The sequence below is a fragment of the Mandrillus leucophaeus genome, unplaced genomic scaffold (genome assembly GCF_000951045.1).
Source record: "Mandrillus leucophaeus isolate KB7577 unplaced genomic scaffold, Mleu.le_1.0 Scaffold1022, whole genome shotgun sequence".
NCBI classification, from domain to species: domain Eukaryota; kingdom Metazoa; phylum Chordata; class Mammalia; order Primates; family Cercopithecidae; genus Mandrillus; species Mandrillus leucophaeus.
The window spans coordinates 76,687-90,976 of record NW_012098344.1 but is presented as its reverse complement, the minus strand read 5'-3'; the positions used below and the strand labels follow the sequence as shown (position 1 = coordinate 90,976).

The 14,290-nt window shown below is 41.6% G+C and overlaps 1 gene segment (V, D, J or C); it reads right to left on the bottom strand.

Annotated features, from left to right (window-relative positions):
* Positions 1-3,139: 3,139 nt before the first annotated feature.
* The window catches only part of LOC105537291, a 15,359-nt gene continuing 4,208 nt past the window's right edge, over positions 3,140-14,290 (bottom strand). Inside the window, 1 exon segment of the V gene segment in view lies at positions 3,140-3,579. Coding sequence covers positions 3,140-3,579 — 440 coding nt within the window.

Sequence of the window (14,290 nt, the reverse complement as noted above, 5' to 3'; positions counted from 1 at the left end):
AAAATTGTGAGGAGTCAACCTTCCAAATTCTTTTTTTTATATATCTAAAGAAACTTTATTTATCTGTTTCTCGGAGATAACACTGCAAACAGTCACAGATATGCATACAATACAATTATGTGTTAGCTATTTACAATTTACAGTAGTGATTTTTCCTCTGAAAAATATACGTACAAAAGCTAAGTAAACAATGAGGTACTGCCATTTGGGTTTTGTTACGTGTCATGGCTTAAAGAACTGGCCTTTTGCAAATATTCAACAAATCAACCTGAATAAAATAGTCAATTAAATGATTTATTTTTTCTAACTTATTAGAAAAAAATCCACCAAGTTTCACCTCAAAATATATTGCACAAATATAAAAATAAACCTAAAATTAAATAGGAAAAGTAAGCGGTTCTTCAAAAAGAATGAAAGAAAGGAATATAATGTAAGCCCATAGGAAAGGTTAAGTCATTCTAAATATCTTTTAAAAAACATAAAATTCTTCCCAAGAGAAAACTGAAGAAAAAACTATCACCATTTCTCCACTGATGAAATGTATTTTAAAGGCAGTCTGCAGTATACCTTCTAAACTCTAGCAGGCTACCATTATAGTTTTACCAGTAATAGACAAAGGCATCACGATAAAAGAAAACTACAGACCAATATCATTAGTAGACGTAACTTAATCCCCAATGATAGTAAACTAAATTCTAAAGTCTTTTAAAAGACCATACACCATGAGCTGCTCAAATTTATTCTTGAGATACACAGTTGATTCAACATCCTCAAATCAATCAATTTGGTACACCACATTAAAAAACTAAAGAAAAATATCTCAGTAACATTTCATTAGACACAGAAAAAAAATTGAAAAAATCGGGGTTTCATTATAAAAACTCTGAACAAAGTAGGAAGACGAGAAAACAACTTGTACATAATAAAAGCCATTAAGAAAAGTCACAGCTGTTATTATGCTTAATAGTAAAAGGTTAAAATATTTTGGTCTAATGTCTGTAACAAGGCGAGAATAAAGCTTGAGCATTTCACTTCCAGGCCTCAACATTTATTATAAATATCGAAAGGTATTGGCATAAATGCATATAGAGAGATTCAATATAAACCCACACAAGAGAGATTCGATATAAACCCACATATTGATGACAAACTGATTTTCAGCATGCGAACTATCAATAAAAAATGACTAAATTATAGTGTCTTTGAAAGAGGGTGTTATGAAAACTGGTTTTCACATGAAAAGAATTAAGAATTTTAGGTTAGAATAAACACAAAAATTCACTCTAAATGTTTTAAATATTTAAATGTAATGCCTGTAATTGTAAAACTTCCAACCTTTAAAAATTAGCAATCTTTTTCAGGATTTTACATTCAAAGCCCCTACAAAAAAAGCAGAATTAAACAACTGGAAGAATAGATTTCAAAAAAGATTCTGCAAAGCAACAAAATAATTACAACTTACAGAATTGGATAATATGCCATGTATCTGAAAAAGTTTAAATGTTCAAATATAAAAGAAACTTTTACAACTCAATAGCAGAAATAAAAATCGCCTCATTTAAAAATAATCCGTTTTACACCTTTAACAATGTAAGAACCTAGAACTCATATTAAGTGTTTTCCTCTATGGGTGACGGTCCGTCTTGTGGTGTACTTGGCTGGACAATGCTTTGTAGTTATTTGATCAAACACTAATCCAGGCGGTGTTGTGAATTTTGTAATAGAGGTTATTAAAACTGTAATCAGTTGACTCTGTGTTAGGTAGATTATCATTGCTAACCTGCTTGGCCCTGATTCCATCAGAGCAGACCTGGAGAAGGTCAAACTCCATAGTGATTAAGCAGCTTCAGCTGTTTCTTCGACTTCCAGCCTGCACTTACTGATGGCCGGCCCTGAGGACATTGGATGTTTTCAGCCATCCCCCAAAATTGTCTTCCCCTACATCTCACAGGAAAGTGGTGTGTCCCTCTGCAGCTTGTCACACCTAAATATCAGACAGAAAGAGATTCTCCAAAATCAAATAATATTTATTTGAAAATGAGCATTGCAATGGGAATATGCATGGGCATATTTAAGCAGGCAAATGAAGACAAGTGTTTTAAAAGAAAATCGAGGAGGCTTACACGAGCTGTTTTGAGACAATTATCCTGGGATAGAAGAATAAAAAGGGTGGAATCAGTTTAAAGATGGACAGGGACTGGCAGGGCAGATATCCCCACAATATCCATTCTTGTTATCAGGGATATGTTCATGAGAACCCTCTATTCATGACCTTCTCCAGCTTCACCTGTAAAGATTATAACACAAGTGGCTCCATTTTGATTCTGACAACTTTCACACCCTCTTCCTCACACCACTAGTAAAGAACGTTACTGTGTGAAGGTTTTTGAGAACAGGATTAGCTCCACATCCACATCCCACATTAACCAAACAAGCTTGTCCCCTTCAGTCCCCACTGGCAACTTGCATTTCCAGATGAGTCTCCATGCAACACAGTGGAGGGTCCTGAGTGACAAGGAGTGAAGAAAGTCCCACCAGCCTCTCCCGCGTGACTGCGGCAGCCACAGCCTGAGACCCACCTGAGCGCCAGGGAAAGGGCTTGAGGCCTGGAATTTTGACCACAAGGAAAATATCTTCCTTTTCCAGAAAGCAGGAAAAGCAAATGGAAAAATGAGAACAACGACTACAAAAGAAAGTAAATGGATTAGGGACAAAAGAAGCACCAGATCAGTGCAGATGCTGATTTGCATACTTCAGTGTCAGGAGAAGGGCCAGACGTGAAACCTGTGAGGTTCTGCATGACACTGACCCTGGCCCAACCTCTCTATTGTCTGTGACCAGGATCCGTAAAGACTGTTCTAGTCAGGGAACCTCACTGAGGTCCCTGTCCTGGGTCTCACTGGAGAAGACTCACTAGGAAGCCCTGAGTTTACTCAGTACTCTGATCCTGGTGACCGTGGTTGAAGAATTTTCATCCCTGTAAGCGTCAATCTGCATTTTGTGCCGGTGAGAATAGGTCCCCATATTAAAATAATTTCTTTCAAATACATAGAGAAGACATTGTTAGGCAGAGATTTCTAAACTTAAGAGGTTCCCTGGGGAACTGTCAGAAGATGAAGTCCCACATCCTGACAGGAAATCAGCCTCCGTCTGCACCGGCCTCTGGGTTGACTCTGATCAGTGGGTCCTGAGCGCCCCCTGCCGCTGATTTCCCCTGAGCGTTCCTGCAGGGAGGTTTGTGTCTGGGCTCACACTGACCTCCCCTCACTGTGTTTTTCACACAGTAACACACGGCCGTGTCCTCCAATCTCAGGTTGTTCATTTGAAGATATAGTATGTTCTTGGAATTGTCTCTGGAGATGGTGAATCGGTCCTTCACAGAGTCTGCGTAGTATTTCTGACTTCCATCATCCCATATAACTGCCACCCACTCCAGCCCCTTCCCTGGAGCCTGGCGGACCCAGCTCATGTCATAGCTACTGAAGGTGAATCCAGAGGCTGCACATGAGAGTCTCAGGGACCCCCCAGGCTGGACCAAGCCTCCTCCAGACTCCACCAGCTGCACCTCACACTGGACATCTGCAAACAGAGAGACACCAAGGTCAGAAACTGCCACCCATAGCCACTGTTTCTCTTACTCAAGTCCACTCCCACTCAATCTCTCTATTTCTCCATGAATCACCTCTTAAAATAGCAACAAGGAAAACCCAGCTCAGCCCAAACTTCATGGTGAATTTTCTGTGTTCTGTGCTGATCACCGAATGGAACACCACGGACTTCCAGGGCTGGGACTCCTTTCCCAGAGCTGCAAGGTCAGGGCTGGGCTGGTTTTCATCAGCAGAGGGAGGACCCTATTTGCATGTCCCCCACTATATAGCAAGCTCTGGGGTGGGACATCTGAGGAGAGGCTGGGCTCACTGCAGATGAAGTGTCCCGGGGGAGACTGGAATAATTATATCATTCAGGAACATGTAATTTTATATTATGTGATTGTGGATTGATTAACATTTAGCTCTCGTAATCTTATTTTATTCTTACATATTTACACTATATATTTAATGCAGGTTTCAATGTTATATTTTATAGAAGATAATTTACATAGAGAACACAGCAGTTGTGCAGTATGTTTAAGATTACACATCTAAAAAAAATTAGTCCTATTATCTGGGACTGTGCTCTATTCACCAGAGGGGGCTGCTCTCATGAGACAACTCCAGGGCAGTGTGGCCCACACCTAGTGAGGTCTGCATGATTCCCCAATCTGTTAAGTCAACTTTCTGTAATTTACCTAAATATGTAGAGTGAATCACGTTTCATGTGTATGTTTTCAGAATTCAGTCATATTCTTTGTGTTAATGTTGATCTATTTATTGCTCCATTTAGTCAAATATTATTTCATCAGTTTGTTATTGCTTTATTCAAGTGCAATTAATAAATAATTAATTCAAATGTATAGTGAATGATTTGAAAAATGTTGACCTATGTTTGCAACCATTTACTCAGCACTTCAACCAGGTTTTGAATAATTAAATTAATCCTGAAATCTTTCTCTTATTTCTCTGAAATTCAACTCACATCCCCATTACTCCTAACAGCATATTCTCAGAAAAACTGAAATCTTCTCCATGTTAATTTACAATAGTGGCAACTTCTAAAATTTCTACAAATGTGTCATGTAAAATTTACTCTTAATTCCTTAGTTTCTTTCACTCAGCACAATTACTTGAGAATTTAGCCACGTTTTTATATGAGTGAGGCATGCCTTGATTTCAAGCTGCATTAGATTCTAGTACATAAATATATGCCAAACTATTTAATTATTCACCTGTAACCAAATGTGATTTGTTCTCTCAGTTAATGGATTTGATAGAGAAAAGCAGCTACTAACCACGATAATGTAAAAATGAGTAAACTATGCTCTTATTCTGACCTCATTAACAACAAACCTGGACAACTACAAATAAAAAAAAAAAACTTCAACATATCTGAGTTGAAATCAGAGAGAAAGCAAACAATAAACACAACCTGAAATCTGAGGCGAGAGGAGGCTGCAGAGAGAACCAGGACCCATATATTAGTGTACCTGGGGCAGATATCACTGGATGGTATCTAAGATTGGAACAGGCTGGCTTGGAAATATTCAGTGAGTTGCTTGAGGATGCATATGCTCTTAGTGTTAGACTTTGAAGCTGCTAGTGCTTGAGGAATTTTTCTACAGAATTATTATTAATATTCCTGCTGAACTTCATGCAAATAAACAGGCCAAGTTTAAGACTAAAGTTTATTTTGCAAACAACTCAGTCTTATCATTATTTGCTTCTAACAAAAACCAAAACTGGAAGGAGAAACATTGTAATTCAAAAACATATCACACACTTGTCTTTAAACTCGAATCTCCTCAGTTGTTTAAGCATTTGCCTGCATTTTAGAGTAACTCTGCTTATTCCTGAGGGGCAGTCAGTGATCTCTGGCTACAGCCCAGAAGAAACAAAAAGCAGTGGGGAATACAAAAAATCTGAATCAATATTTTAATTCTAAGCAATTATCCTTCAAATCGTGCCAGGTGATGGGAATAAATAGCATGCCCCTAACCTGGTGGTTTCTTTGGGAAAATAAATCCCAGGGAGCTATCAAAAAAGCCAAGCCCCATGCACCCACATTTCGCAGGCATAACTACAGTCACCAGTTATCTGGGCGTGTCAGCAGCTTTGGAATTGTTTTTCAAACTCTTTACCAACTTGTTTGGTTCCAATACATGTCTTCTAATAACCCGATTTGTCTCTTCTCATTTTCAAACCATCAAATTCCAAATGGTCATGCAACTGAAGCCTGGGATAATGGCTCCCTTTTCCTGGGGTCACTTAGATAGGCCTCCAAGAGAGATCTTCCCCAAACAGCATCCCCCATCAGCTGGAAGCAGTTAAGATTGGTCTTTGGCTGTATTCTAAGGACAGTTAGACGTCCTTCTTCAAAGAGGAAAATGATGGAGGTAGGAGGCACAGTATTCTCCTAGGCAGCCAGGAGAGGGTCCCCATAGAATCTCCAACGCACCAAGGTCATTGTGCACAGGGGGCTTGCCTAGACATGCCTGCAGTGAAAATTGTTAAAGTTGTCTTTGTCTCTGATAAAGTAGTTGTAATACCTAACCTTGTTTTAACATGAATAGACTCTCCCTCAGCTACCTAACCTTGTTTTAATATGAATAGACTCTCCCTTAGCTGTGAAAACCTGACAGACTCCATTTGGCTCCTTCATTTGCAAGACATCAAGGACTCCTTACCCACCCCCTTCCTCAAGGAGTTAACTTGTGTAAGCTGACTCTCAGCACATCAGAGTCCCATTCACTGATCAGGTACTGTGGCAAGCAATGTCCACAGTTCCCAGGAACTCGCTAGGGAGATAGCACCATAAAGCCCCTGTGTTTGTGTCCCTCAGAGCCCCCACACCTGTCACCTTGTGATGAATTGAAAGCCCCTGCACCCAGAATTGTTTGTTTTCCTGTAACCATTTGTCTTTTTAACTTTTTATCTGTTTTACTTCTGTAAGATTACTACAGCTAGAATCCCCCCTCCCCTCTCTAATCCAAAGTATAAAAGAAAATCTAGCCCCTTCTTCGGGGCTGAGAGAATTTCAAGCTGATAAATTTCATGTTCAAGCAAACGCTAACAGGCAAACAAAAAGCTAACATGGAGCTAAAAAATATACAGTGATTCAATACAGCAAACACGCTAGCTCGGCCTAGTTTACAATATTATCTAATCAAGGAGGGCATTGTCATTGTTCATACAAGACAGTCAATCCCACTCACAAACTTCTGGGAATGTTTAAAAAATGGCATCTCTATGTAAAAATTATCAATTTGTATAAAATGTAAAACTTTCTTGGCCCAGGGTTCTCCCACTAGTACTGTGGAATCATGGTCCACTCCTCAAGGTGCATCAGTTATTACCCTATGACTTGGCAGCTAAAAGGCCCATCCATTTATAGACTCTACCCCCCCTCCCCGAGACCATGTTTGTTCTATTGCATGCACGTGTTACAAAATACGGAACGTGATTCCTGTGTGATAGCCACTCTAATAATGAAGAGTTTAAGGCGGCCTTTTTACTACGTTTTGTTCAGAATCCCCTGTGATCTTCAGCAAGGGAATTAGAAGGAACATCAGCAGAAAATACTGCTCTTGAGTCATATCAGAAGGAGTCTTATCAGATACTTTAATTCACTTCAGAAAACATTCAGGCAGTTAATTATTGGGTTCATATTTTACAACTAAAGACTCAATGCAGGCCAGATGCAGTGGATCATCCCTATAATCACACCACTTTCAGAAGCAACGTGAGGGAACCCCCACGAGACCTGGCAATCGCAGCCAGCCTGGGCAGCATAAAGAGATGCTCTTTCTATGAAAAAACGTTTAAAAAATAAGGAGGGTTGGGGTGGCGTGCCCATCTACTTGGAGATACTCAGGAAGCTAAGATGGAAAAGTTATGTGAGTCAGGAGCTCAAATTTACAGTGAGCTATGATCACACAACCATACTTTGTGCAACAGAATGAGAGCCTGTCCCTAAAAACAAACAAAAAAGAATCAATTAAGAATTTTACACAGCTGTAAAGCTACTCAAATAGATGTTAAACTGAGCACCCTCATAGATCCTCTGGCATTTCTGATGTTTTTAAGCAGATGGCTGACCTAAGCCCTGCAGAATAAGCTGATAGTCCTTGATTGTGAGAAACTTCTACCCAAGACATTAGACCAGGACTCTGTCTAATTCCCCATCCCCTCCTTCTTTTTCTCATTATTCTTTGCTTATATTTTTAAAGTCATCTCATTTCTGTAGACCTGGGTGTTGTCCACCCATACTGAACCCTTATCTTCTTTCTTATTCATTATTTTTATTCTTACTATGTAGAATAAGTTGTCACACTATTTTTTGGTGCACGACTGCTGATGACTTAAGGCTCACTACTCCAGGACCACAGTCATCCTGCTGTACAGAGCACCCTCTGGTGTCCTGTTTTTCTTCGATGGTTCCTGAGAGCCCCTGGTGACCTGAGTGCCTCTACAATGGTCTTGAGTGCCCCCTGGTTTCCTGAGGGACTCTGGGGTCCTGAGCAAGCCCGGCTGTCCTATGCACCCCTACAGGGAGGTTTGTGTGTGAGCTCACACAGTTGTTCCCTCACTGTGTCTTGTCTTAAAACTGCACGGCTATGTGCTTGCTGCTCATGTAGCTCAGCTGTTGGAAGAACTAATTTATGGATATGGATCTGGGGTTGGTGACTGGACTCTTGAGGAGAGGGGGGTAATGCGTGCTCCCTTCACAACCTATGCACCTGATCCACTCCAGTCCTCCCACGGGGGGCTGATGGATCCAGCAGGAAGCACTATTTATGATGGGGAATCCAGAGACAGCGCAGGTGGTGGAGAGGGTCTGTGAGAGCTTCACCAGGCCGAGATTGCACTGAGAAACACAGTTGGTTGCATGTACAGGTTCTGGATAACACGTTGAAATTCCCCAAATACACACATTTTTATGAGAATGAAGAGCTTACTTGTGTTCAATTTTTGTGTTTCCTAGAGCAATGCAGTGGATTGTGATGTTAGATTCACACAAATACATTGTCACATTTTCTCCATACTTGGAACCCTACAATAAAGAGAAACTGATGTCAGGAGAATGGGCATTGAACTATCTCTGTCCATGATAATTGTGATTTTAAGATTAGGATTCAGATGTGATCATATAAAGGGTGTCCTAATTCTGAACCCACAATTAGAGCTGAGCAGCAATCACAGGCATTGGAGGTCACTGACACGGAGAAATACCTGACTCTCTGAAGCTGCACCTGGAGGTCTCTTCGGGCTCTGAGTTGTACAGGAACAGCTCCTCCCTCAGACTCAGAGTGAGGACAACCTCTGCTCTTTCTCTGCGGGAAGTGAGCGTTAGTGTGTGGAAAGAACCTAACTTACTTTAATCAAGATCTCTGTACTTGGGCAGAAAACAAAGAATATGAGAAAAAACTGATTTCAGACTTACTAGCACAATTTCTCATGAGGAAGGCAATAATATGTCTGGATCTTACACAGAATCAGGAAACTATACATTTGGGGTAACATTGAAAATTACGATTTCTTTGCAGATTATGTTCTTAGTTATCTATGTCATCTGAGAAAATGATTTAAAATCATGGTTTTTATATAAAAATCCATAAAAAGGGTGCTGGCCCTGAAAATGCACCTCCTGTCCCTCCAGCATCAGAGAGCCCAATAGACCAGGGAGCCCAATAGACCAGGCAGCCAGCTGCTGCACTGCACTCTGACACCCGTCACCTGGTGTGTGCCAAAGACACCCATCCGGGGAGCTCCTCCCAGACAATGGCTGTGCACAGTGGAGATACTGAGGCGTGGCTGCTGCTGGGACACATGCGAGAGAGATTCCTGATGGACAGCTGTGCTCTGGGAGGCACCAGTGGCCTCTCTGGACTTAACTTAGACCACGAGGTAGTTAGGGAAGCTCCATCAAATTCCTACCCATCTCCAGCACTAGCTGAGAGACGGGCATTCTTGGGTGACGGAGTCTAGAGCCTCACCCAGCTCCTGCGCATTTTTATGCCTCCATTACTTACATGTGCCTTGGTGACAAATGAGAATGTTTCCTCTTCTTATAATAAACTTTTCTAATCCAGAGACCTCAGGGGTAGCCACAGAATCATAAATGTAGAGAGGCTCACAGGGAAACTGTTGCATGCAGAGGAAGCCACAGACCCTGAAGGAAAGCAGCCCGTGACAACCATCTGCACCTGCCCTAGTTTTCTGTGGGTTCTGAGTGCCCCCTTTAGCCCAGCCTCCTCCCATATCATTGCAGGAAATTCTTTGTATTCACACTGACATCTTCTTGCCTCGTGCCTTGTGCCTCACATACAGTAATACACAGCCACGCCCTCTGCTCTCAGACTGTTCACCTGCAAATACAGTGACTTTTGGCACTTTCTTTGGAGACGGTAAATGTGCTCTTCACAGATTGTGCATAACATATCTGATTACTATCATACTGTACATCTACTACTCACTCCAGCCCCTTCCCTGGAGCCTGGGAAACCGAGCTCATTCAGCAGCTACTGAAGGTTAATCCAGAGTCTGCACAGGAGAGTCTCAGGGACCCCTGAGGTTGTCTTGGGTCCTCTCCAGACTCCACCAGCTGTACCTCACACTGGACACCTGCAAACACACAGACATCCTGGTCAGAAGCTGCCGGACATGCCCACTATTTCTCTCAAATTTTTTCACTCACACTCAATCTCTCTAGTTCACCTTTTAAAACAAGGACAGTGAAAACCCAGCTCAGCCCAAACTCCCTGGTGCGTCCTCTGTATTTAGTCCTGTTCACCAAATGGAAACCCCCTGGGAATCCCAGGGCTGGGGCTTCTCTCCCAGAGCTGCAGGGTCCGGGCTGGGCTGGTTTTCATGAGCAGAGGGAGAAACCTATTTGCATGTCTCCTACTGTATAGAAAGATCTGGGATGGGAATCCTGAGGAGGGGCAGGGCTCAGAGCAGATAAAGTGCCCTGGGGGAGATTGGTAGTGATCTTATCACTCAGGAAAACATCATTTTATATTATATGATTGTGCCTTGATAATCATTTAGCAGTCATCATCTTATTTCATTTTTACATATTTACAGAGTACATTTAATGCAAGTGTGAATGTTACATTTTAAGGAAGATAAATTACATACAGAACAGAGTGGTTGTACAATGCATTCCAGGTCACACAGCTGGATAGAGTTCACCCCATTATCTCTGCCTGTGCCTCTGGGCCCCTGGAGGAGACTGCTCCCCTGAGACAACTCCAGGGCAGTGTGGGACATGCCTAGTGAGGTCTGCAGGATTCCACCCCTGCCAGGACATCTCTGTTTTCTTTTTTTGTATTCTGCTATTTTCCTAAAATATCTAGAGAGAACCACTGTTCATGCATGTGCATTTTCAAGAGTCTGAGACGTTTTGAGTGTTCATACCCATCTATTTTTTGCTCCTCCTCAACCAACATACTCATTTTTTCCTTTGCTACTGCTTTATTTAAGAACAATTAATAAATCATTAATTCAAACATATACTGCACAATTTGGAAAATGTTAATGTGTGTGTGCAACCCTTTGATCAGGGCTTCAATTAATTTGTGTACAATCAAGTTGACCCCTAAATCTTTCTGTCACTTCCCTGTAATTTCATCTCACCACCCCATTACTTTCAACACCCAATTCTCACCAATTTCAAATCTTCTTTGCTACTTGAGAATAGTTGTACCTTCTGAAGTTTATACAAATAGAAGTTTATGAAGTGCTCTCTTAATTCTTCAGCTACTTTCACTCAGCAGTTATTTGCGAATGTAACCATGCTTTTATGTGAATGAGAGATGCCTTGATTCTAATGCTGCATTGTACTTTAGTTCATAATCATATGTCAAATTGTTTAACATTCACCTGTAATGGATACAGATATTTGATTTGTTTTCTTAGTTTCTAGCTTTCATATAGAAACAGCTACTCAGTGTGGAAATGTGAACAAAGAGAAAACCATGATCTTATTCTGTTCTCATTAACAACAAACCTGAAAAACTGCGAATAAAGGAAGAAGAAAAACCTGTACCATATCTAAGTTGGTTTCACAGGGCAAACAGGAAGACTGAAATCTGAGGAGACAGACGCCTACAGAGAGGACTGGGGCCGACATGTTAGTGAACTCAGGGCAGGTGCGACGGGATGGCACTAAGAGAGGAATGGGCTTACCTGGAAATATTTAGTGAGGTTTTTTTTTTTTTTTTCCTGGATGCATGCGCTAATGATGTTAGAGTGTGAAACTACTAGTCCTTGCAGGCTTTTCCCAGGAATTTGAAAAATTCACAGTCAACTCCCTTATCTGCTGTCCTGTGCTGTTGACAGGAAGAGAAGAGCAGTAAGGACTGTTGAACACCTGGATTCACCTACACCATCTCCAGGGGAAATCCACTAAAACCTGTGTCCTATTTGCTGTGGTGAAGTTAACAGAAACAAACGAAAATAGAGGATTCCCAGGAAACTCCATCCAGATGAAATCCTTAATCTGCAGTGTAAGTACAATGGAGGAGAAGCTGAGGACACTGGTGAGAAACCACTGTGTTTGGGAAAAGACATTCTACCCCTGCGGGAAGAGGTATGGACAGGAAAATTCGGAAGGTCACCCCCAGAACCATGATTACTACTCATGCCTAAGAAGGAGGCTGATGCAGAAGGCTGGAGAACGTCCCCATTTGTTCAAGACCCTTCTCTACATGGTCATCTTGGTCTGCAGAATAATGACATAGCAGCATCAGCTCCATTCTGGCCTCTGTCATGTGACAGTTTTTTGTGGATTTGCTTTCTGGTCTCACATGATTTGTTTCCTCTCTCAATTTCTAGCTCTATCCTCCTTTTAATTCTCAGTGTATTGAAGAGATTTATATTTAGCTTAGAACAATAAAACCATTGGAAGAAATTTTCATCTTAAAACCACCAAATTTAATGAGCTATCTCTAGGGATGCCCGTCTGTTTTTTTTTTCCTTTCCTATGGGGTATGGCCCTCATTTCTACCTGAGTCTGGCTCTTATTTTCATATGCATGAGGGGTCCAACCATTACACACCCAGGAACATCTTGGAGGAACGGACCCTATCACCTGTCGCCTCAGCCCTCATGTGAACAGCGGCTACACTGTCAGCTGTTGTATGTGCTTCAGGGCTTTCCATTTAAAAGTGTCTTTCACTAGCCCCCCAAATAAAGTTCCTGAACATTAAATACTTTCAAGATCAAGTATTCTTTTCTGTCCCTTTGTTGTTAATATTGTTTTATTCCATTAAAATCCATTGGAACCTCAGTGACAATAGAAGGGTCCAGCCTACCCATCCCATTGTCTGACTTCTGCCTGACCGATCCACCTATGAGCTCATTTACTCCACTGCTCTGCAGCTGATGGGGCCATCTGGACCTTCATTAATAACAGGTGTGTGATCCATTAGCGAACGACTGAGAGCAGCAAGTGCTTGAGCGCCTCAGAACACAGGTGTGGTTCTGCAGTAGAGTCTGTGTAACTGAAATCACATGTGCGTACAACTCATGGACTCAGCCCAGAAGGTGATGGCAGCTCCTGGCCATTCCTGGGTAGCCTGATGTGGGGTGCCCACAGAAGAATGGATGCAGTATACAGATTTTAGAAAGCGGTGATATGGTGCTGGGGGCAGTGACAGCCAAATTTCACTAAAAGTCTATTCTGCCCTTGGTACTTGGGGAAGACTGGGAAGAAGGGAACAAATCTCAGACCCCATGTAGCTCCTCATTTAGGAAGAGATTCAATCCCATTTTAGAAAGTGGAAGAAATAGTCTGTACTTTTAGGGATCATTTCTATAGTTCGTTCAATGAAGTTGAAGAAAAACAGTGATGCTGGTGATGTTGGTGTGGTTTCCTGTGACATATTTAAGAGACAGCAGAAGATGGTCAGTGGTCAGTGGTCAGTGTCCATCCAGCTGGTACTCTTTGTCCATTTGTTACGTCCAAATGAAAGATAAAGGACAACTTTTGTGGCACAGACACCAGGGCTGGTTTCAGAGATCTTGCCCAAAAATGGCCAATATGGTCATGACACATTTTTGTATGAGAACTAGTATATTTGCCAATTTTATGTGGAAATCTGAGAGATGTGCCCAGCCTCAGGGCTGCTCCTCCCTCAAGGAGATAGAGCTAACAGAGTTATGTGGCATTAGTCTGTCTGGGTCTTCATAAGACAACAGGAGTGAGTGGCTTAAACAACAAATATTGATTTTCTTACAATTGTGCAGTCTGAATGTGGAAGATCAAGGTGCTGGCAGGGTCAGTTCTTGGTGCGGCTTCTTCCTGGCTTGCACAGGGCAACCTTCTGGTGCACTACGTCTCTACATGGATTCTCCTCTGCGAGCACATGAAAAGTGAGAGGTCTCTGGTGTCTCCTCCTCATCGTATAAAGACAATAGGTCTATTGCATTAAGGTCCCACACATATGACCATATTTAGCCTTAATTGTATCCTTAAAATTCTAACACAGATCCATTGGATTTAAGGTTTCAGCATATGAATTTCAAAGAGAGCACAATTCAACTGACGACACAAATCAAGAGATGGTGAGAAGCATTAGAATATATTTTTTAATAAAGGAGGTAAAATGGGCCCTGCAGGAACTTGTAGGAAAGTTCCCAGTAATTGGTGAAACTTCGACCATAAGAGGAAAATTTGTCTTCCTCCGTTCTTC